General features: G+C 43.0%; 1 protein-coding gene across 20 annotated transcripts in view; it reads left to right on the top strand.

Annotated features, from left to right (window-relative positions):
• The first annotated feature begins 7,782 nt into the window (after nt 1–7,782).
• PICALM (phosphatidylinositol binding clathrin assembly protein) overlaps nt 7,783–23,627 on the top strand; it is a 60,912-nt gene continuing 45,067 nt past the window's right edge. For all 20 annotated transcript variants that reach the window (XM_015852414.3, XM_015852412.3, XM_085536551.1 and 17 more), the window contains exon 1: nt 7,783–8,022. In XM_015852414.3, coding sequence (XP_015707900.2) covers nt 7,893–8,022 — 130 coding nt within the window. In that variant the 5' untranslated portion in view covers nt 7,783–7,892. The remainder of the gene's footprint in view (nt 8,023–23,627) is intronic.

Genomic DNA, 23,627 nt, shown 5'->3' with positions numbered 1-23,627 from the left:
TGACCCCAAGTTATACCAAGGCAAGTTTAAATTGGACTTCAGGAAGAATTTCTTCATGGAGAGGTTGGTCAGGCATCGGAAGGGGCTGCCCAGGGTAGAGGTGGAGTCTCCATCTTTGGAGGTATTTAAAAGACAAGTGCACACAGCACTAAGGGACACGGTGATGATTTCTTAGTAGGTCTGGTGGATGTTTGGTCTTAGTGATCTTGACAGTCTTTTCCAACCTAAATGGTTCTATGATTCTATGTTTCTATGATTCATTCACATCTGCCCTGCATCTGTCCCTGGCCTCAGTGAAGGAAACAAGCAGAACATATAATCCGATTACTTCTAGACAGGGGTCATGGCTGAAGCACATTATCAAGACAGGCCTGCACTGCTGCTGCTCAGAAAGCATTGCTTTTTGGGACCTGAGAAATAAAACTAGGAAATGTAATATAACAGAAGGCAAGAAAAGTCACTCCAATCTTACTTCTAATTCTTTGTTTCTCAGGTCATGAAAAAGAAAGCAATTTAAATACAAAGATTGTTTCTTCTTTTATGCATTTCCTTCACTTCACTGAATGAAAAGCACTTTCATTTATGTACAAGTGTGTGCTGGAATGACTTAGGACAAATCCTCTATTGATTTTATGATTCAGAATAGCTTACACACCATCAGGACATTGGGAGGCATTTAGTTAATGTCCTTTTCAGTACAGCAGTTTGATTTAATCAGCACGAAGCCTGCCCACGTGTAAGTGCAGTCACTGACCTCTGAAGCACAGAGCCAAACACTGATAGCCTCACTCACTACAGTGAGCGAGATTCAGAACTCACATCAAGTCCGAGCAGTGGATCCTACCTATACAAGGCTCGAAATCAACTCATTGGCATAAATGGCTTTATTCATCTGAGGAAGAGAACCATGATTTACTTTTGCTGCACAGGCTTGAACCTGAGAATACTTTGACAAGTAGGTTTTGCTTTGGGTGAGAAGCCCCATTCAAGTCAGCATTGGCAGGACTGGACCCAGCTATTTACTCTGTATATTTGGCATTGCCAGCATCAACATTTTTGTTTCAGCTCCACATCAAAATTCATGTGGGTGTAAAGCTTTCCCAGACACAGAGCACGAGCACATGAGTCTCAACATTAATGAGGGAATCTATTAAGCTCTGCTGCACGTATACGTGTGCAAGAGTGTGAGCTTAAGTACTAATTATAGCTTGGCAGCAGGTTGAAGTGGCTGTTCAATTCATACCCTGTATTTTTGTTTGCTTATAACTTCCCTTAAAAACGTTCCTTTGGGGCTGAAGTGTGTTATGCTTTGCTTTTGGCTCAGAGGTGGCTGAAGAAAATGATAGGAGCTGCTTCCGAGTTACATGAGCCTGAAAGGAATGCAGTTCCTCCTGCACTCGCCCTGCTGGCTTCATGCTTGTGAACTGGCAGGGGATTGAAATGAATGACAGTGCCCTCTCTGAAGTGCCCAGAGAAGGATTCTTATCAAACGCTGTCTCCTGCCAAGTCTCATGAACACTGACAGTCTGGAATGATGATGAGGAGAGCACTTGGCAGTAAGGCCTTAGCTTTCAACATGAAATTACACGGAAGGGATGTCACTAGCTGAAGCCAGGCCACTTGTTTTTCCTCTATGAAAGACGGTCTCCGTAAATTTTTTGCACTTATTACCATGTGCAAAGCTTGTGTTCCCCTTGGGGCATCTGAGGGAGTTACTATAAGGTTGCCCTCTGCCAAGAAAGAACGTGTAAAAAAAAACTCTTCAGGAAACAGCAGCAGGAGCGCATTAGCAATGCTTACTGATGGGCAATGGGTTGCGGATACAGGGGACGGCATGCCTCTCACTTTACAGAGGTGTCAGTGTTTAACACGTCCACTGCAAAGTGTGAACAAAATGTAGGGCAGCTCGTTTCCTTTCTATCTCACACTCCACAAGGCATTTGTTACACGCATTTGTCTTGCAGGTAGCAATCCTGGTTTTGCAGACATTTGCTTCTAGCATTAATGCCAAGGTTGGTTTTGCAGCGTGTTAAGTCTCAAGTCAGGGCAAAGAGAAAAAGGTGCTATAACAGACAACGGAATTCACAACTGCTATATCTGTTTTCCAGCTCTCTACTTAGATCATATGTCATGGGAGCTCCTACCTAAATTATCTGCTCCTGAATGAACACAGTAAAATTAGTTCTGATCACTCCTCTCCTGTGATACAGCACTAACTGACTTTTCTCCATTTCCACCTGCTTTTCTCATGTCATAATTATGTTAACTCCTGGGCAGCTGCTTTATTCCCTAACAAAAGTCAGCTTCCTTTGGGGGAATTGAATAGCAGGGTCATTGACTACTGGTTAACTGGAGCTCTTAGGAGGTGGCACAAGCTGCAGGGCTCAGAATAGCACTGATGAGGAAGGATGCTGGATATCGGTCTTACATGTAGAAGAGCAAAGGGAGAAATGTGAGAGCAGTGAAATAAATGTTAAAGCTGGCACCTTTTCCAGAAAGAGTAAAGTAAAAAGAAATAAAAAGAGTTTTGCCTGCTGCATAGAGAATCATAGAATCATTAAGGTTGGGAATAAACTCTAAGATCATCCAGACCAGTCATCAACCCATCACTACCATACACACTAAGCCATGTCCCTGATCTTCAACCATGTTCCTAAGGTCAACATGGACTTGAGCAAGCTGGCTTTGTCTGCAGGGACAAGAGGTCTGAACCAGGTGTGAGGACAGTGAGGGGCTGGCAGAAAAGCAGGTGCTGTCAGGGGAATGCAAAGTAATGGGTTATTTCAGCAGGAACATTTGGGATAGGCTCGAGAACAGTGTTTAGGTATAAGAAAGTGATGGATCTGAAGCAGGAATGAACTGAGCATGGAATAACAATCACTAGGATTGAAAGGAAGGATCTGAGTACTTAAAAATCTGAGGGACTGGAAACAATTTCATATGAACTGGCTATAAGAGAAGCAAAAATCAAGGCTGGAGGGCCATCACGCTATGTGTGGGCAGGAGGAATGTTGAGGGTGTAAGCAAGCACATTTGGAGTAGTAGAAAGGGGTATCCATTTTGCAGTACTCCAGTGGTCATGCTTCTCCCAGATATAATCTGGACACTTGGCATACCCCTGCTGGCACCCTGATCAGCATGAACGAGTAATGAGAACCACATACCTGGGCTACTTTATTTCATTACATCACTAACAAGTGTCACTTTGACCACCACCTTTCTACGTCACAGCTTCTTAAAAACATGTTTATCTTCTTCTCAGAGGTGTTACAAATGCAAGTTAACTACTGACCATAAAATTCTTTGATGAGTTGCTATGGTGACACAAATTATATTGAATTTTTATTACAGTCAAGCTGCAGTATTACTCTAAATGTCTTTCACAGAAAAACAATGTTAAATAAATCTTTGCCAAACTCTTTGAGAATGGTTTAGAAATTATTATGCTGCACTTAAAGGAGCAGTACTCTACTAGGTCAGGCAAAACCAGGACATTCAAAAGGGCATCAGTAACCTTAGACTGTATTAATAAACCACCCCTGTTAGAGAAGGCAATGCACCATCAGTGAGAGGTCTGCTTCTAGATGTGCAGATGCCCTGGAGTTGCCCAGAGGTAAACCAGAGATGAACCATGATGGGATAAGTCACACTTAGCCTCACTTGGGAAGCCAAAGAGTTGGTGTTTTCTGTTTCCTACAGTTTAGTCTTTCCTATACATTCTGACTCAAACAGATGCTAAATTCCTGGGCTGATATTCCCCTTTCCTTAACAGCTGGGGAAGATGCTGTAGTCCTCAGCAGCAAACAAAACTACAGTGACCCTTGAAATGGGCCGTAGAAAACATCTTGGATGCGTTCTCAAGCCATTTATGAAGCAACAAAACAGCATTTCCTATCACATTCAGGTAGGTTCACAGCCTCTGGATTTCCTTGGCATTGCCTTCTCACCCTGTCACTGTCATCCTTAACCATCCCCCTCAGCCTTTCCACCCCATTCTATTGAAACAGTTCCATTTCAATATTTTCCAACTCTGCAATTTTTATTCATCAGCCCTCTTCACTTTCCAGATTACATTTGCTGGTTTCTTTCGTTGCTGTTTCTAGTTATGCCTTCTTAGCCTTAGCAATGAGCCTGCTACACCCTAAAAGCATGTGCATGATTTTGTGCCTTCCCAGTTTTGTACCTCAGAAGGGTTGATCTCTAAGTGATCTGAAATTCAGCCAAAACACCTCCTTTAAACCTGAAGCTATGCCCTGTAAACAATGACTCCAAACCACAGCTTTCCTAATAGTTTGCTGAACATTTGCAAGAGCATGAAGCGTGGAGGAAGGCATGGATGCCAGCAGCATTAAAGCGCACAGTTGGACTGCAGACATTAGGAGTAGAAGGCACCACACAGAGTAGAAACCACACTGTCGCAAGACAGCGATATACATAATAAATTACAGAGGTCACACTGAGGCAAGATTTTCTGTATTGCAGAATATATTTTGAGAGAATCAGCCCCGTCAGCTTGTCTGTCCTTTCAGGATAGCTGGATGCCAGTGACCGCTGACACTATCAGGAGCTTGAGAATGCAAGAAGCAGCATTTTTGCAGGAGCTGAATCCATACCCTGGAACAACTCTTCACAAGAGAAAGGAATGTTGTTTAGGTTTGCCACTTGGTTAAATATAGGACTCGTATCTTCGGATTAGTTTCTCCTTTCTTTCTCAAGCACGCCCAGACACACAAACAAAAAACAAATGAGACATAAACTAATCAAACTTGTTTTCTTCAGGTTGGAAAGGAAAAGAGATTAATATTTTGATTTCAATTTCCACATCTTTGGGAGGTGCTGAGATATTATCTAACACAGCACTTCAAGGTCCTCACTGTAAAGGTACCAAACGTCTCCCAAGCAATTCAAAAGAAACAATTACAAAAATAAGCCCTCCCATAACTTTTCTTTCTTTTTTTCTACTTAAGAACAAAAAATAACGAGTAAGATGTTTAACTGAGTGGGGTTAAACTGTGAGATTTCTGTGCTTACAAAGGGCTATAGAAAAGTTAAGCTTATTTTTGGTTTTGAACATTTATAGGACCAAGGTCATGTTTTGTCCCCTTAGGAATGAGACATTTTGTCCAGATCTGGTCTCAGTAACTTGTACAGTCACAAGCTTCCTCTCTTTGGATAGTTTCACTGTTCCTGGAGAAAGCAGAAAGCAATGGGCATAATCAGAGAAGAACCGACAGAGCTTAAATTACATAGGCCAATTCCATGGACCTTTTCCAAATAACAAGTGGGGTGTTGAAATTCTGGTCCTAGAAGAAGATAGAATTAATAAAACATACCAGCAGCATCAAAATAACCTCCGGTTTACAATGTAATTTGGAAACAATACAAAAAGATGGTGTATGCATATATAGGTGATGGTGTATACTGCTGTATCAATAGCCCACAGCAGTCTTAGTGTTTTGTGATGCGAAGCTTTATGCTGAAGCTGCCTTATCTCAGTGTCCACCGATGTGGGTATTTGGAACTCAAAGTGCAGGTCACAAACGTGACAGTATCTTCCAAGATCCTGGCATTATGAAGGAAACAAGTTCTACATGTGCAAGCACCCCATCCACAGACACAGCAATTACATTGCTTGGGTCTAGCTTTCACCAGTTATCCTTCATCTGACACCGATTTTCAGCAAGCATTATGAAGAGATAATCCTACTTAGATAGCCTGTCAGGCAGACCGAGCCGACTATCGTTTGTATACCGCTCCTGTTTAAATTGCCTAATAAATCCTTCGGTGGCTTCACGGATCAGGGAAGTTCCCAAGAAGAATCATCAAGGGAGGCACTTCTGGGAGAGGAAGGATATATTTGCCTGATGGAATGCTGTGGTTATTCGCTGCTGTGTGAACTGGGGAGAGGGGAGAGCCCTGCTGGAAGATGTAAGGAGCGCTGCTGGGTGGCTGTGACTGCACAAGGAGCCGTGCTGTGGTGTCTGCTCCTCACTGCCTGTTATTATTACAGAATCACAGAATGACCCGGGTTGGAAGGGACCTCAAGGATCATGTAGTTCCAACACCCCTGCCTGGCAGGGCCACCAAACATACACATTTACTAGATCAGGTTGCCCAGGGCCCTGTCCAACCTGGTTTTAAACACCTCCAAGGACGGGGCATCCACAACCTCCCTGGGCAGCCTAAGCACTCTCCTAAGTGAAGAAAAACTTACTCATCCTCCTCAGGGCCCTGGGAGGCACCTGAGGGAACGGCTTGGCTAACTTATATGGAACGTGAAGCAACTTGGCACCAAAAATCCCTTAAGTCAAGGGCAGAGCAGCTGGGTAAATCCCAGAGCCCTGAGCAGCGTTAAGCTGAAGAGTAAAATGGAGGGAGGCTGATCGTTGAAAGACCTGAATAAAAACACTGTTACAGAATTACAGAATCACAGAATGACCCGGGTTGGAAGGGACCTCAAGGATCATGTAGTTCCAACCCCCAACTGTCATTTACTTAAGAAGTCAATTTGAGAGCTTTCAAGCGTCACTCTGCTGACCCCACAGCGGATCTATCTCCATCTATCTCCTCACAGATACGACCCAAAGCTGGTGGCTGCTCCTCCTTCCTGAGGGCAGCAGCCCCCAACCGCCACACCCGCGCTGAGGGCAACCAGAACACCTTGACAGGCTGGAAAGCTGGGCTCAGGTGAACCTAATGAGATTCAACATGGCAAAGTGTAAGGTTTTGCACTTGGGCCTGAAGAACCCCAGGCACCTGTACAGGCTGGGAGGAGTGGTCCTTGAGAGCAGCTTGGCAGAGAAGGACCTGGGGGTCCTGATGGAAGAAAGACTCAACATGAGCCAGCAGTGCGCTCTGGCAGCACGGAAAGCAAATGGGATCCTGGGCTCCATCAGGAGAGGGGTGATCAGCAGGGATAGGGAGGTGATTGTCCCTCTCTACTCTGCTCTTGTGAGGCCCCATCTGTTGTACTGTGTCCAGGTGTGGAGCCCTCAGTACAAAAAAGACATGGAGATTTTGGAAAGGGTCCAGAGGAGGGACAGGAAGATGATCAGGGGGCTGGAGCACCTCCCCTATGAGGACAGGCTGAGGGAGTTGGGTTTGTTCAGCCTGGAGAAGAGAAGGTTGCGGGGTGACCTCATTGCAGCCTTTCAATACCTGAAGGGAACTTACTCCCAGGAGGGGAGTAAACTCTTCAAAAGGGCTGACAATAGCAGGACTAGGGGAAATGGTTTTAAGTTAAAAGAGGGAAGATTTAGGTTGGATGTTAGGGGGAAGTTCTTCACTAGGAGAGTGGTTAGGCCCTGGAACAGGCTGCCCAGTGAGGTTGTGGATGCCCCGTCCTTGGAGATGTTCAAGACCAGGTTAGACGGGGCCCTGGGCAACCTGATGTAGTAAAGGTGTATGTTTGGTGGCCCTGCCAGGCAGGGGGTTGGAACTACATGATCCTTGAGGTCCCTTCCAACCCGGGTCATTCTGTGACTCTGTGACCTACCAGGTCTCGTCCGCAGTAGGGAAAGAGAAGGGGGTGGGGGGGATTGGGGCGTGTCACGTAGGCGGGGCGCCGGGGATTCACGTGATGCGGAGCGCCCGGAAAGCTCCGAGGAGGAGCCGCGCTGCCGCCATTTTCCTGCGGCTCCCAGTGTGTGTCCCCTGTCCCCGGCCGAGCGGAAGGAGCGAGGGGGAGGGGACGGCGGCGGCTGGGGGAGGGGGGTGGGAGGAGGAGGAGGGGTCCCTGCTCGGGTGACAGGTCCGTCCCTGAGGGCGGAGCGGGGGCCGCCTGAGGCGCGGCGGGGCCAGGAATCCGTTCGGTTCCATCCCCCGGCTTTTAGTCCTCCCGTCCCGGCCCCTGAGGAAGGAGCGGAGCCTCGCTCTCTTCCACCATCACCGCCATGTCCGGCCAAAGCCTCACCGACCGCATCACGGCGGCTCAGCACAGCGTGACCGGCTCGGCGGTCTCTAAAACCGTCTGCAAGGCCACGACACACGAGGTTATGGGGCCCAAGAAGAAGCACCTGGACTGTGAGTACTCGAAGGGTGACGGCGGCCGGGCTCTCCCTGTGTTCCCTTCCGAGCTGAGACCACCCGGAGCCCCGAGGAACCGAGCCGGGTTGCGGGGCTGCCTCAAGGGACCGTGGAGCGGTGTAGGACGGGCTGGTTGAGGGGGTGGGGGTGGGTGGGAGCGGGGACGTGGCGATGGAGAGGCTGGGAGAGGCTGATTGCCTTGCGTGTGCCCTCCAGGAGAGGCCTCCGATCGGCTTTTCTTTATGCACAGGGCAACGTGAGCTTCTGAAGGGCAGCTCTTGCCGCGTTCCTCTTCTTTAGAGGATCGAGGGGTTTGAGGAGAGGAATGGGGTGTTATTTCCTCACCCGTTCGTCTCGTTGGTCTCTTGTTAGAGCAGCATTCCCACGTCCTGTAGAGGAGGTGTGGGAGTTTCAAGTTGGTCACTTATTTCTCTCCCAGGTTGTCTACTAGGAAGAAAAAACCCAATGCTTTCCCATCGTTTTGCTCCATGTATTCTTCTGTGTGAGATGAGCGCTCGAAGGACTAATCTCTCTCTTATCCTTTCTAGTCTGTGTCGGTAGCAGGGGGGAGATGGGCCTAAGGGAGTTTCTTTAGACCTTCAACACCTGAGCTTAATATCCCATACAGCTTCTATTAAAATTAGATCCAAAGTGGGAAGTCTTAAAAGGTTTTCTCCCAGTTCCACCCAGTTGATTATGATGAGCACAGAAGTTTGTATTAGTGCGTGTTCCATTAAGCTGTGAGGTCATAGGACTAAGGATGCACTTCACTAGGGTACTTGAGTGTATCACATCCATTTATTCTAGATCTGCCCTCCTTCATCTGTAAAGAAAGATGCTGGAGAGGAACCTGTGGATGTGCCTTCAGTGTAAGTGCTTCGTCCTTTCCTCCCACCCACGTTTGTGAGAAGGCAGAGTCTTTGTGCATCTTGAATTCGTGCCTCCTCACTATGTCCAAATGACAAGACCAGATGATAGTACTAGTATACTGCCGTTACTGCTTTTATTGTCCATCGAAACGTGTCTGACTTGCAGCATAAAGAAACTCTTGGTTTATGAATACCTGAGAGAGATGCAGACCATTTATGGAGTAGCCATGGAACAGCTGCCCTGTTTCTTGCTGCTATTCTTTCATCTTTTGCCTTGAGATGGTGTAGAAAATGACTGTATGCAAGATGGTTTTTGTTGTCTGTTTGTTGTTGTATTCTGTTTTGGTCAGCTAGGGAAATCTGTGGGCTGCAACTAATTTCAGTCTCAGGTAAAGAAAGCACCTTGTCATATGGCTGATGTATGAAGCTGTGATGTTACTGAGTTTCTCACAACAGAAGGGGAGACTTAATACAAAACCTTTGCTTGGGGTAGTAGAAAAAACATAGTTCCAGGACTATCAAACTGACCCATCAACTGCTCTTTGGAGTTGTGTGTTTGTTTATTCAAGGGTGCTATTCTGAATATGTTTGCTGGGAGAGGTCCTAATCAAGACCTGTAGAATACCGTTCTGAAAGGGTGCTTGCTATATTAGATCTTGTCAGAAAGCTGCCTGGTAGTTGCTGGATGAGAGGATTGCTTCTTTATTTCCTGTCTACTCTGGACTGAGAAAGAGGCTGGAACTGGGACTCTCAGATGATTCTTTTTTCAGAGCAATGTGAACTTCTTTTCCATTAGCTTTCCCTACTATCACTACTTTTCCAACCAGTAAAAATAGATCCTGAGAAGATCGAGTTTTGTCTGCTGCCTCTAATAAGTTTCTTGGGAACCTCTAGTCCTGCCATCAGGAAATGACACGGTTCCATATTTTGGAAGCCTTCTTTGTTCATACTGTTTATGGCTGAATGTTTAAAAATAAATGCCTTTCTTTTTTTACTGCTGAAGCTGTGATTCAAGCCCCACCTTTAAGTTATGTGCACATACTTTTATTAATAGTTTAATTCTTTTAACTGCTAAATACATCCAAAACGCTGACCTGTCACTGTGAATAACAGTGTACCGCTCTCCCATGGGCAGCGTCCCTCTTGAATATTTAAAAATATGTTTTAATTTTTTAAAGCTTGGTTTCCTAAAGGCTTTCTCTAGACTTCAGACAAGTGAATGAGCTACGTTTTCTAGAGTTAAGCCTTACTTCTGTAGTGTTTTGTGGTCGTTGCATATTCTTCTTGATGTGGTACATGCATTACTTATGCAAACTTCTAATTCTGTGACTGTCCTATTTCTGAAACTTTCTTGTTTAAGCTTGAGCTGTTGTGAGCACATTGAAGTTGCCCAGCCTTGCACTAACCCGTATAACTGGGGAAAATGCAAAATAAATCCCTTTACGTGTGATCATCCCAACTCTTATTTAGCTTGTTCTTGATGGCCTATGGAGTTCCAAAACTGAAGGGCTTTCCTTACTGTATTTGTATGTTCCCTCAGTGACTGCTGCCTTAGCAGCTACAGTGTAAAAACTCATTCTTGGACCATAATGATCCTTTCCAGTTACAGATTTAGTTGCTTTTTTGGTTAGAGGGAGAAAGAATTAGAATTTGTATTGACAAGTGGGCTTAGCCTATGATAATTAACATCAATCATCTTGTGATCCACACTGGATATGCTGCTGTTTTGGAGGTCCCATCTTATAACTGGGTTAATAATTCTGTTTTGTCATCCAGGTGCTGCTTTGGTGACCACGGATGATTTGTTCCATAGTAGTCAAGTTTAGTATTCTTAAAACCTCACAAAGTATAGTTCATTAACTTTCTTTTATGGAAAACTAGTTTAACTAGGACTATGTCCCAGTTTTCACACCGCTCTGATATCTCACAACTAGTTGGTAGGTTTCTTTTGTATGTTGAATTTCATACAGCCTTTTATGGCTTGTTATTGTCTGCTGTATTCAGTGCTGTAGAGAGACTAGAATAAAATTGAATGTATATGGTGCTGGAAACCTTGTTGCTGAATTTCGCTTTAATTTTTATGGTTCTAAGGTTGGAGTAAGGGGGAGCTGTGTGTGTATGCATTTGTGGTGGGCAGTTAGTATTAAGAAAGCCACAAGTTAATGCATCTCATAGCAACAAAGTGCTTTCACCAGGTCCCTGGTGGCATAGAAATGTTTGTGTACCTGTGCAAGTTTGGAAGTGTAGTAAGAAAAACACAACAGGCTTTGATGCGAAATATGGTTAGGGCTGGGTTTTAGAGTGTGTGTGGTGTAGTAGCCCTGTCTGCTTGTAGATAATAGTGTTCTTTAAAGGAGAATGTGGATGGATGGCTTGGAAGGAAGTTGTGATACTGTAATTATCTTTTCTTAACAGGAAATCTCTCTCAATAGTTATGCCAGCGTGCAACTTCCTTCTTATTGTGAAGAAAATCAGTGTTTTTAAGGAAGACAGTAAACTGATGCTGCCCTCTGTTATGTAGATATTACTGAGAAACTACGTAAGTGAAAGTAAGTTGAGTTCAACTTGCTGGGAACTTATTTCCCAAGTCCCTCACTCAGCCGGTTTGGTTTTGCTTGCAAACTGCTGCTAGAACAGCAACAGAGTCCAGCTGAAGTCTTGCTTTATGCAAAGTCTTGCTTTTGCAGCCTTTCAATACCTGAAGGGAACTTACTCCCAGGAGGGGAGTAAACTCTTCAAAAGGGCTGACAATAGCAGGACTAGGGGAAATGGTTTTAAGTTAAAAGAGGGAAGATTTAAGTTGGATGTTAGGGGGAAGTTCTTCACTAGGAGAGTGGTTAGGCCCTGGAACAGGCTGCCCAGGGAGGTTGTGGATGCCCCGTCCTTGGAGGTGTTCAAGACCAGGTTGGACAGGGCCCTGGGCAACCTGATCTAGTAAAGGTGTATGTTTGGTGGCCCTGCTAGGCAGGGGGTTGGAACTACATGATCCTTGAGGTCCCTTCCAACCCGGGACATTCTGTAATTCTTTATGCTCCTGCTCTCAGTTGACAGTCAGCAGAGGGGATCTTGTAGCACTGAAGGACAAGGATCACTGCTTTTCTCTGTACCTCACTGGAGATTTGTAGTAAAGCTGGGAAAATCAATGCTTAGAGTGCTCACCTACCTTTGAATACTGAAACAACTGGGTTATTTCAGTGGTGCAAAGTGTTAACTTCTGGGTTCTTAAAGCACTCTTGCAGTAGGAATAGCTTGTCCATGTTCTTTTTATGGCACTTTAAAACATCACCAGAACTATTTTATTTTTTTCCTTAGGACTACCTGGTGTTTCTCATGACTTTGCTTCTCATTTTATATCCGACTGCAATTTCTGGAGGCGGTCCATGGCTATTCTTGCTTAAAACTGTTATGTGTAACCATAATTACTCCAAATGCAGATAATTACATCATTACAGCTTTCTTTTGAAGTATTTCTTTCTTCCTGAGTCCTTCTATGACTCCTTCAGGATTTGCTCCTTAGTGAGCTTTCCCCAGCTTCTTACTACAATTCCTTTACAATATTTACTTATGCCTTTTAGTAGAGCACAACAACTATCACACTCCTCTGGAGTGCCAGAGGGCTGATTTTTCTACCACAGCTGCTCATTTGCAGAAAGAATAGCCATTTAGTTCTGCAGCTGTTGTTTTATTTTACTTAGCCTGAAGCAGTATTCTGCTTCAGATGAAGTAAGAGGCAGGAGATGTGGAGGAGAGGCTGGAGAACACCTGCAATCAGCTTACTGTGAATCTTCATACTGCCATTGTTTTGCATTGGATGAGGTTACTCGGGTGTCACGCAACTTTGGGCTGTTGCTCTATAGTTTTTAATGGCGCAGTCATCCCTCACATCTTCTAAAAGAGATACTCAGAAAAGACATTCTTCTGCGTTTCAGTCTGTGACCTAATGATCTATTTCAGTCTTGTTTGTATTCTTAAGATCAGTTTTCAGCCTCTAGATGTGGAAGTTTTAAGCCGGTCTTAGTGACAACGAGTTCACAAAGTAACACTACTTTGCAAAGTAATACAAAAAGGGAGATTTATAAAAAACATGGAATTCAAGCTTCTTTTTGTTGGTTTCCTTTTTTCTGTACGTTGCTTTACATAAAGCTTTATGATCACTAAACTAGTAAGTAAACACTGTGAAACTTAACTTAGGAAATGTTAGAGATCTTGCTCTCCTTGGAAAAATATCACACCTTTTCCAAAACAGAGACATGTTTTGTATTGGAAAGCTCAGTATTTAACAGCCTCCTCATGTTTCTCAGTATCTTTAAGGTATTTTCACTCTTTAATACTGAAACATCAATTACTTTTCCAAAGATAGCCCAGTTGTTGCAGATCAGATACGTGCACTCTTATTGTTGGTAAACCTTGCTGACCCTAAAACGTTGTAGAAGGAATCAGGTGAGTGTTGTGGATGACTTGGTTGTAGTCTTGAAGTCCTGTTGTAAGACAGTCATTAAACATTCACTAATCGTTCATAATTCATGTATAACACAATAGTCTCAAGTGCATGTTCTTACTTCTGTGTCAGCAAACTCTTACACTCCAGCAGTGAGAACTTTTCAGAAGAGGCTTTGTCAAGGAACATCTTGTCAAGAAACCTATTTGTGCCCATCAGAATGGGAGTTTAGCTTTTCAGGTTCCATGCAGGTTGCAGTATTAACCTTAAAAGCAGCTGTAATTTGGAACTTAATATTATCTTGCAAAGGCTCCAGTGGGAGAGAGATTTTGTTGCTGATTGTCTGCGCTGGATTAGAAGTTAAACAAGAACTAACCAGCCGAAAAGCCACTGCTAAGTGGAAATGGAAGAAACTGATGTTGATATCAAGTTGTTGTTGTGATATTTTTCTTGCTGTTTGAGAAGTTATGTCCATTGTAAAGTGTGATTCTGATCAGGCAGGTTATGGACTGTTCTTAACTGATGTACCCTTCTTAGCTCAAAGGGGGTAGAAATAGCGTGTGTTGTGTGTTATGTCTCAGCAGTCACCCTTAGCTTCGCATTACAGCTTTATCAGTTAGATGGTAGTTTGTAAACCTCCAAAGAATGTTTGTGTAGTCACTGTGAACTTTGGGTATTCTCAAGGCTGTTAGTGGCAAATCCAAGTTCTGAGTAATTTGTGACAAATCGGGTATTGAGATTTGAGAAATTAGGGAACTAAGCTGTATTTAACTGTCTGTGAAAATAACTTCGTTAAGTTTAAGCGCTTCATAATGACTTAACAAATGGGCTGGATTTTCAGATTGTGACTAAACATCCCTATGCTATTTTTCTAAAGGAGTTTTATTAAAGTAATACTTATCTGCTTCTTTTGGATATTAAAAATGAGTAAATTAGGGTTTTTTTTTTTGTTTTTTTTTTTTTTCTGTTTTGCTTTGAAACCGAGTTAGTAAAGACAAGATCTGCACTAGAAGTTGATGTGGAATATCAGTTCTAAGCATGAGGCACATGTAAATGTACTGCAGAGGAGTGGTACAAAGGTCTTGTGGTTTTATTTCAATTCATGTGATGACGTACATGTAGTGTCTGGGCATGTATTGATATGTATATATATATATATATATAAAATAATACAAAAATATGGCTCTTAGGCTCATTCTGAGCTCTGTAATGTAATTTCTTTGAGATCCCTCAATTTCCTAAGGAGGAGCTCGATACATCAAGCCCTTCTTTTTCTCTTTCCACTCATTCTATTGATAAGGCACTTTAAATTCTTCACATAATGTTCCTTATTACCTCTGAATCAAGCAGTCCCGCAGTTACTGTATCTGTGCTGTGGCAGCAATGCCATTCTGGAAGCTGCAGTTCTGCTCGTGTAGGAAGTGATACGTTTGTGCTGGTTCCAACTCTGCTATTTCACATATTTACTCTAAATATGGTACTTGCAGTAGCATGTAGCTCAGCCACTGCACTTCCCAACTGTATACTGGGACATCAACAAAGTATCTGTACAGTTTGTAACATTTGTCACTGTGAATATTTAAGGATTCATTCTCCAAATTGTGTTAATAACTGTTTCCTTGCCAAATATTTTTATGTTGGTTTTTTTTCCCCCGACATTAATGGCTTTTAAAACTATATAATCCAGCGTGAAGGGTGGTACATATTTCATTAGCATCCTCACAATATTTCTGGTTGTCTGTGATTTGATTATTCTGGTAGTTTCTGCCAAATCAGAAGATGAAGTAGCTATCAGACAGGAGAAATAGCTGCCTTCGTGTTCTCTGACATTAAGGGCTGCCTGTGACTTGCTTTGCTGTTGGCGATGTTTGAATCCTTCTGGGATGGATAATGAGGAACTGCAATGTGATATGACAGTTTCTGTACCTGTCGCATGCTTTTTGTGCTGGGTTTAGTTAAGTTCTATAAAGTGCTTCTCCTCCCTGCTGATACCTACACTTAGGTTCAGAAATCCCTTCAGCGTTCCACTTCAATTTGTTTCCAGTTGTGCTTGGTTTATTTGTCTGACAAATAGGTCGATGTTTAATTGGAAATTGGGTCACTCATGAGTTTGAATTTGATTCTATCCCCTTCCCCTCCTCCCTAGCCTGTATTGCTGTGATAATTGCAGCCATCGCTGCAACCTATTTCAGACTTTGAATTTTTCTGATCCACGTCTGTGGATTCCTGACCTGACCTCATTTTTTGATATAAAACGGTAAAACTTGCTTCAGCTATTCTCAGTATGGTGGCTTAAGCACTGATGGTGATGTCAGTTGATAGTCTATTTTTCTACTTGCCAGAAACCATTGGTATTAATAATGTCACAGACACTGTTATGACAAGCTTAAAAAAATCTTGCCTTTAAAAATGATAAACTGGGAGTATATACTTCATGGTACACAGCAACTATATATATGCACCTGGGTAGAAATAATTGCATGCACCAGTACAGGCTGGGGGAAGACCTGCTGGAGAGGAGCTCTGCTGAGAGGGACCTGGGCGTCCTGGTGGACGACAGATTGACCATGAGCCAGCAGTGTGCCCTTGTAGCCAAAAAAGCCAATGGCATACTGGGGTGTATTAAAAAGAGCGTGTCCAGCAGGTCGAAGGAGGTGATCCTCCCCCTCTACTCTGCCCTGGTGAGGCCTCATCTGGAATATTGTGTCCAGTTCTGGGCTCCCCAATACAAAAAAGACAGGGATCTCTTGGAAAGAGTCCAGCGGAGGGCCACTAAGATGGTGAAGGGCCTGGAGCATCTCCCCTATGAGGAGAGACATAGGGAACTGGGTCTGTTTAGCCTTGAGAAAAGAAGGCTGAGAGGGGACTTGATCCAGGTTTATAAATACCTGAGGTGTGGGAGCCATAGTGGAGAGTCTGGTCTCTTTTCAGTAGTGCGTGGGGATAGGACTAGGGGTAATGGGATGAAAGTACAGCATAGGAAGTTCCGCACGAACGTGCGGAAGAACTTCTTTACAGTGAGGGTGACGGAGCACTGGAACAGGCTGCCCAGGGAGGTGGTGAGTCGCCTTCTCTGGAGACATTCAAGACCCGCCTGGATGCCTACCTGTGTGATGTGGTGTAGGGAGCCTGCTTTGGCAGGGGGGTTGGACTCGATGATCTCTAGAGGTCCCTTCTAACCCCTACAATTCTGTGATTCTGTGATATACAGTTGCGGTTTTCTAATGAAGCTTAGAATCATAGAATTGCCCAGGTTGGAAAAGACCTTGAAGATCATCAAGTCCAACCGCAGCCTAACCATAGTACCCTAATACTAACAACCCTCTGCTAAATCATATCCATGAGCACCACATCCAAATGGCTTTTAAACACATCCAGGGATGGCGATTCAACCACCTCCCTGGGGAGCCTATTCCAGCACTTAACTACCCTTTCTGTAAAGAAGTGTTTCCTAACATCCAACCTAAACTTGCCCTGGCGTAACTTGAGGCCATTTCCCCTCGTCCTGCCACTTGTCACTAGTGAGAAGAGACCTGCCCCACTCTCACTGTAAGAACCTTTCAGGTACTAGAAGAGAGCGATAAGGTCTCCCCTCAGCCTCCTTTTCCTCAGACTAAGTCTAGAGCATCAAAAGTTTAGGAGGTGGATTTTAATCATAGGAGTGAGTGAGAAGTCAATGGATGCCAAATCTGAACGCTTTTGCATGACTAGGCTGTAGTTATTTCTAACAAGGCAATGAAGTGCGTAGTGAGCTGCTGCCTTTGATTAGCTGTCTGATGGAAAAGCTCAAGATACACAAGCGCCAGCTGTAAACTGTTTGAAACACAGGGACTGACACACTGTGCTGTGCTTGGGGGAAAAATGATGCTCTGTGGGCAGGCTTCTTTTTTTAATTTCTTGATATTTAATAGGGAATGAGATGAAGCTTTGGATCTGTTGAGCTGGGATGCTTTGCCGCAGACAGTAGCATCATTAAGCCTATCAAATGTAATCAAAGCTAGTGCAGTTTCCTAGCGGATTCCTTTGCATTAAAAATATGGAATATGTGAAGTTTATTTCCGTGCTTAATTTGGCATGTAAACAGATGGAAATCCAAGGAAGCTTTTGTGTTAGTTCTCAGATGCCAGGGAACAGCACAGTTAATTGAATGTGTGATGTTGGGAATCACATTGTTATGAGTTTGAAACATGTTTTTGCCTACGCAGAGTTATTTGACGAGGAGACTTTCTTCAGATTTAATTATCTGTAAGAAAAACAGAATACTTTTGCGGAGATGCTTTTGTCCTTTCTAAAGAAAACTGTTAATGAGGAGCCTTTGTAGATAGGAATGTGTTCAGCCTCTTGGTATGTAGCAGGGTGGACACAAGACATTCTGTCACCTAACTGTACTGTAGCTCCGTGTTCATTTTAGTTCTCTGAGATTCCAACCAATGAGTAACTTGACTTTGAAGCAATGGAATAACTTGCTAGGTCTTGCAGTTAGAGCTTTTCTTTAGCAAACAGTTTTGTTTTAAAGATAGAATCAGGCTGGAGTAATCTTTCCTTTTACTGATGACTGCTTTTACTTTGGCTCTGGTTTATTTTAGAGGCTGTTCATGGCAGAGGCATGTCTTTGCGCGTGGTAAATACAGAAATTGCTGTCTGGAAGCAGTGGGATGTGGGGGAATTCTCACATTTTACATCTTCTACCACTGGTCTAGTTTCCAACTGAAAGGGTTTCAAGCTCTAAAACTCTGTGAAACTTGGAAACTGCATCACTACTAATGAAGCACCCATCAGAAAGATCTCTAAATCTGGGGGTAAGCAGAAAATCTACTTTGGATTTATGAAGCCCAAACACAACAATTATGCTTATAGGGTGGGTTTCCTTTTGTAAGGTCCATGTTTTAGCTGTTGAAAATCAGTAGAGCTTAATTTGCAGCACTAGAAGAACACTTCACTTCCACGCTCCATGCTCAGTGAAGGCTGTTTCTGCTCTACTTTGACCTATCTCACATTGTATTTTGTGATTCTACTCCGAACAGCTTTGGCATGGACTGTAAAGAATAATTCTGATGTGTTAGCAGTTGCATCCTTGTAGAAGGTTGCTATTTAAATGTGCATTGACCCTGCACTGGGATGAGCCAAGATGAGTTTTGTTTGCTCAGGGAGCTCCAACTACCTCATGGGAATTATTATTCTAAATTGAAGAAGGAAGTTGAGGTTAAATCAGGCATTTCCAACATTTCTATGAGAAGTATGGAGGATTTTGGATGCTGCTTTACTTGACTGACTCTCTTCTTATGAGCTGGATACACAAGTTTCATCTGAAACAGTTTTATGAAGGTATGTGTGTTTTGACTAGGGGAAGAAATAATTGTTTTTATTTTCCTCTTGAGCTCTTGTACTCCATTTATCTGATTTATTAACAGTTCATATCAGAAAACAATCTGTGTTGTCCAGAAATGAAGGCATGAATGGGCCTGTCAATGAGAAATCTCATTTAATTAATTCACCTTTATGTGCAAAACACAGAAGAAATACTGTGGAATGGGTGGAGCTTGTGTTAAAGTGGCAGCAAAAAATACTCCAGTTGAATGTATCTTGAATTTTAGCTGCTTATTAGAATTCAGCACAAGTCACTGAGTAAGTTAATGTGGACGGAACAGCTTTGCATTTTGTTTTGGTGTCTTTGTCCTATTCCTGTTAAAGATTAGTTCTTTTAGGAGTAGATATTCAGATGGAACCCCTTGTGTTCCAGCTTGGATCCTTCCTCTTTGCATCCTTAAGGTATTTATGGACATTGTAAGAGCTGCCTGAGCCTTCTTTTCTCCAGGCTGGGCAGTCCAGTGCACTGTCTTCATAGGATTAATGCTCCAAGCCCTTGGTGATCTTGAGGGCCCTCCATTAGACCCTATCCAGTATGTATGTAGTGGGGGAGCCCAGAACTCCAGGTGCAGCCCCGTGATTGCTGAGAAAAGCAGAACCGTCACCTCTCCTGACCCTGCTTGAGATGCGTTGCCTAATGCAGCCAAGAATACCATTAGCTGCCTTAGCAGTGTGGCCGCACAGCTTTGTTGGCTCATGTTCAGCTTGGTGTCCACCAAGACCCAAATAGTTTTTCTTGCAGACTGGCTTTCCAGCTGTGTTCTCCTAGCATGTGATGGTGCCTGAGGCTGTTCCTACCCAGGTTTAGAGGTCTGTACTTCTTGATGAGCTTCATGAGATTTTTGCCATCCCACCACTTCACTGTGTCCAAGCCCATTGTGGCCCTCTCTTGGGCCAACCACTCACACCAGTTCTGTTGCCAGCAAATTCTAGCTTGGTGTTTGTGAAGCTTGGTGTTTAATTTTCGTTGGTAATAATAGATATTTGATTATTAGCAATTGTTTAAATAAAATCGTTTTTCAGGACCCTTTGTTTTCCTTTAAGAGAAAGATTAATATGCTATGATCAGCAAATAACCTAAATTGCTTTCCTTCTTAGTCTTTCCTCCTCAGTCATCAGCTGAGATTTGGTAACTAAAACTGTGCAGCAAGCTTTGAGCAAGTCTTTCTTGTCAGTGAGAGAGATCTGTTATGGTAATATACTGAGTGTTACTAGCTTGGAGTTGATGAGCTTCTTATACAGAAGTTACAGGGAAGAAGAGATGTATTCCTTTATAGAACTCCCTTATGAAATACATGCTTTGCTGTGTTATTCTTTATTAGCAATTTGATTGTCTTGACTTTCACTTTTCTCTACTTTTCCCCCTTTTTCCACATACGTTGGACTGCTTTTTATGTGGCATCTTACAAGTGCTTAACTCAGAGCTCCAGTTGTCATGAAGAGCCCTTAAGCTGTGTTAAGTCAGTTAAGCAGCAAGCAGCCATCTGATTAACCACGCTGTAGGTACATGAGAAGTCATGCTTGTCATAGAGAGAGCGTTGAACATGTATGGAACACTGCAGTATTTTTCATATGTAGTATGTTGCTGTTTACTTCCTAACAGTTGTGCTGAATATCAGAATTTCTTCAGTGACTTTTCTGAGTCGATTTTCAGCAGCCTGTGGCCACACAAAGCTCCTTAAAGATGCAAACAACTGCTTTTGAAGCGCTTGGGCTTAATTTTGTAGCACATACAGAACACCTCAGTATCTGCAGAGTAAGTTCATTTGCCTTTTATTCTTTCAGTAAATATGGGTTAAAAACCTTATTGAACTGTGACTCTGCAGGGACAAAAGGACCTGTAATATATGGTGTTGGCACCATTTGAATCCCTTGGTGATGCATCTTATTTGGTGCAACAAACTGATGTGAGCTCTTGACAAATGCAGATGTTTCCATAAAACCATGTCTGAAGGATTTTTTTCTCCTAGTAATTAACTGGGCAACCGTTGATTGTAGTGGAAGCTGTGCAGGATGGCAACTGCCAAGACAGACATCCTACCGTGCATTTAAATATTTTTACAATTACAATGTACAGCTTTAATTACATTGCTTTTATTTTGCTATGTAATTACTGGTTTGCTGAGGACATCACTATACTCCTGCTTTGTGCTCTGCAGGCGATACACAGCCGGGGAGGTTGCATACTAGAGGATGTGTTCTGGCATGAGAGCTTTTGAGAAACAGGGAAAGCTGGAGAAGGTCTTTGAAATCGGAGAAGGTCATAGTCTGACCAAAATGCTTTGCTCTGTGGGGGTGGATATATGTATGCATCTTTATCTGCAGCTTCAGCACCCATAGAGGTAGGCAAACACAGGGGTAGGTCTCCTTCCACTGGAATGTGTGTTTCCTCACAGTTTTCAAAGGCGTTTGGGTGAGATGTGGTATTCTTGTTGTGAATTGGGTTCTGTTGAGAAAGAAATCACAGAATTGTAGGAGTTGGAAGGGACCTCTAGAGATCATCGAGTCCAACCCCCCTGCCAAAGCAGGCTCCCTACACCATGTCACACAGGTAGGCGTCCAGTAGGGTCTTAAATATCTCCAGAGAGGGAGACTCCACCACCTCCCTGGGCTGCTTTTAAAAATGGGAGGAGACAAACATACCTTATGCAGCTCTGCAAAAGCCTCAGGTTGGATGGCTTTATTTCTCATCTTGGATTTTGTCTATTAAACTAACTAAAAGATGCAACTCTAACAAAAAAGAAAAAAAGGGATTGATGTGTGATTCCTGCTTAAATAACGACCTGAGAATTTTGTGGCTTAAAAACTTGTTCAGTGAGATGTGGTGACTGTAAGATGTATTTGTATGTGTACACCGTTTGCTTTCTGTGGGAGATCAGTGTTAAAGCTACTCAGTTTTCAAAGTAATTACTTTTGAAGAAAATAGCAGCACTCCACCTAGTACAATTAATTCTGCTTCCATCCATACACTGTGTGTAACTATCCATACTACTCAAGTTAAAAGAGGGAAGATTTAGGTTGGTTGTTAGGGGGAAGTTCTTCACTAGGAGAGTGGTTAGGCCCTGGAACAGGCTGCCCAGGGAGGTTGTGGATGCCCCGTCCTTGGAGGTGTTCAAGACCAGGTTGGACGGGGCCCTGGGCAACCTGATCTAGTAAATGTGTATGTTTGGTGGCCCTGCTAGGCAGGGGGGTTGGAACTACATGATCCTTGAGGTCCCTTCCAACCTGGGTCATTCTGTGATACTATTCATGATACACTGTATGCTTAAATACAAGTGTCAAATACAATGGCTGTTGTTCACAAGCAAAGCTTGCCCATCCCTAAGATCTCCTTCAGCCTGCACTGCTGAGACAGGGCACTGACTCTGTGTACCTGAAGAAATGGATGCATCCTCAAGCGCTCACAGTTCTGTGCTCCGGTAATACTTAGTGTTGAACAAATAACTGTGATTTTGATTCATTGATATGATCACATGTTCAGTGTGGGGGGGGAAGCATTTTCTTCCTCCTTGGTTTTAAAATTGCCATTGTGTTAAATCTCACAGAATTATCAAGGTTGGAAAAGACCTAGAAGATCATCTAGTCCAGTGCAAATGTTCTGCTTATGCAGCCATTGCCATGTGAGTTGGCAAACGCAGGCAGTTCTCATCTTGTAATCAAGAATCACCTTTAGAGAATGTTTCGTAGACTCATTATTAGCATTTTTCTAAAGATAAGATCAAGGCTCTGCATTTATAGATGCTTCCAATGGGGATGATATAGCAGTGTTTGGCAAGGGAGACTAACAGTTATTTTGGACTAATTCAAGGATAAAATACTTTTTTAAAGGTACAAGAGTAATGTGGAGCGGAATTGTTTAGTAGTTTTAGCAGGTCTTAGATATTTCTCTGCTTTTGGGTGCCCGGGAAGTAGCTGACCTGTATCTTTTTTTAGGGAAAGGACTTGAGGCTTTATCCTTATAGAGAGTAATGCAGTATTGGTGAGAATTCCAGTGTCTGCAATGGTAATGAACACTGCAGTGAGGGGGAAAAGAAATATTAGTTATCAGAGAGACTGTTATCAAGGTGATATTTGGGGACAGGGGGCTAAGGGAGAGACCTTATCCATGCGAGCAGATCTTTAGACATTATAAATGTCTGTGTTTCTTATGAACTTCACAGTTCACACACTAACACCATACACTAAGAAATCTGCAACTGGAAAAAAAGAAAAAACAAACCAAACCAAAAATCCTTAGTGGAAATGTAGCTTACTCTGTCCAACCATTTTTTTCATCTCTTTTTGTCTTCAGAAAAATGTAGAATGCAAATGATTTTTCATCTAAGGAAACCTTTGCTAATACACTACATTCACTGCAGAGATCCATATCTGAACCTGTGTTAGGGAACACTTCAGTATTGCTAGTTGAATTCAGGTTGGCAGGACCTGGTAAATATCTTCTGAAATTAAATTTTTGATTCTAGCTCAAGTAATCTCTTAAATCTTTGGCAGCTCTTTCTATGAAAATGTGAATGCTTAAGGACAGCAGACAAAAATGAATTGTAAGGAGAGGAAAGGACCTAGAAAATTAATCTTTGGAAAGCTGACTATCTCATAGATACTTTTATATTGACTTTCGCTTAGATTGCTAGTTCTCACTCATTACAAAAATTGATCTCGATGGCGGCAGGAAAAAGGATTTTCTTGGCATTTCTTCTGCATGATTGTCTCAGAAATGAAATAGTGCAGAGAACTGCTTTGAAATACAGGTTTTGCCATCAAATTGGAAGATATCTGAAGTGGAGAATATGTCCATACAAGATTTTAATGATAGCTTTTTTGTTAATAACTGATATGTTGGACGTAACATGTGCTGGCGTTGTTTGGAGCTGTTCTTAACGGCAAAATTAGAAGACAAAGTTAAACTGACAATATGGGGTGGTTTGCCA

This window comes from Coturnix japonica, chromosome 1 (genome assembly GCF_054131305.1).
Source record: "Coturnix japonica strain WE chromosome 1, WE-NBRP24, whole genome shotgun sequence".
Classification (NCBI taxonomy): Eukaryota; Metazoa; Chordata; class Aves; order Galliformes; family Phasianidae; genus Coturnix; species Coturnix japonica.
The sequence above is the reverse complement of the archived record's forward strand: the minus strand, read 5'-3'. Positions and strand labels throughout refer to the sequence as shown.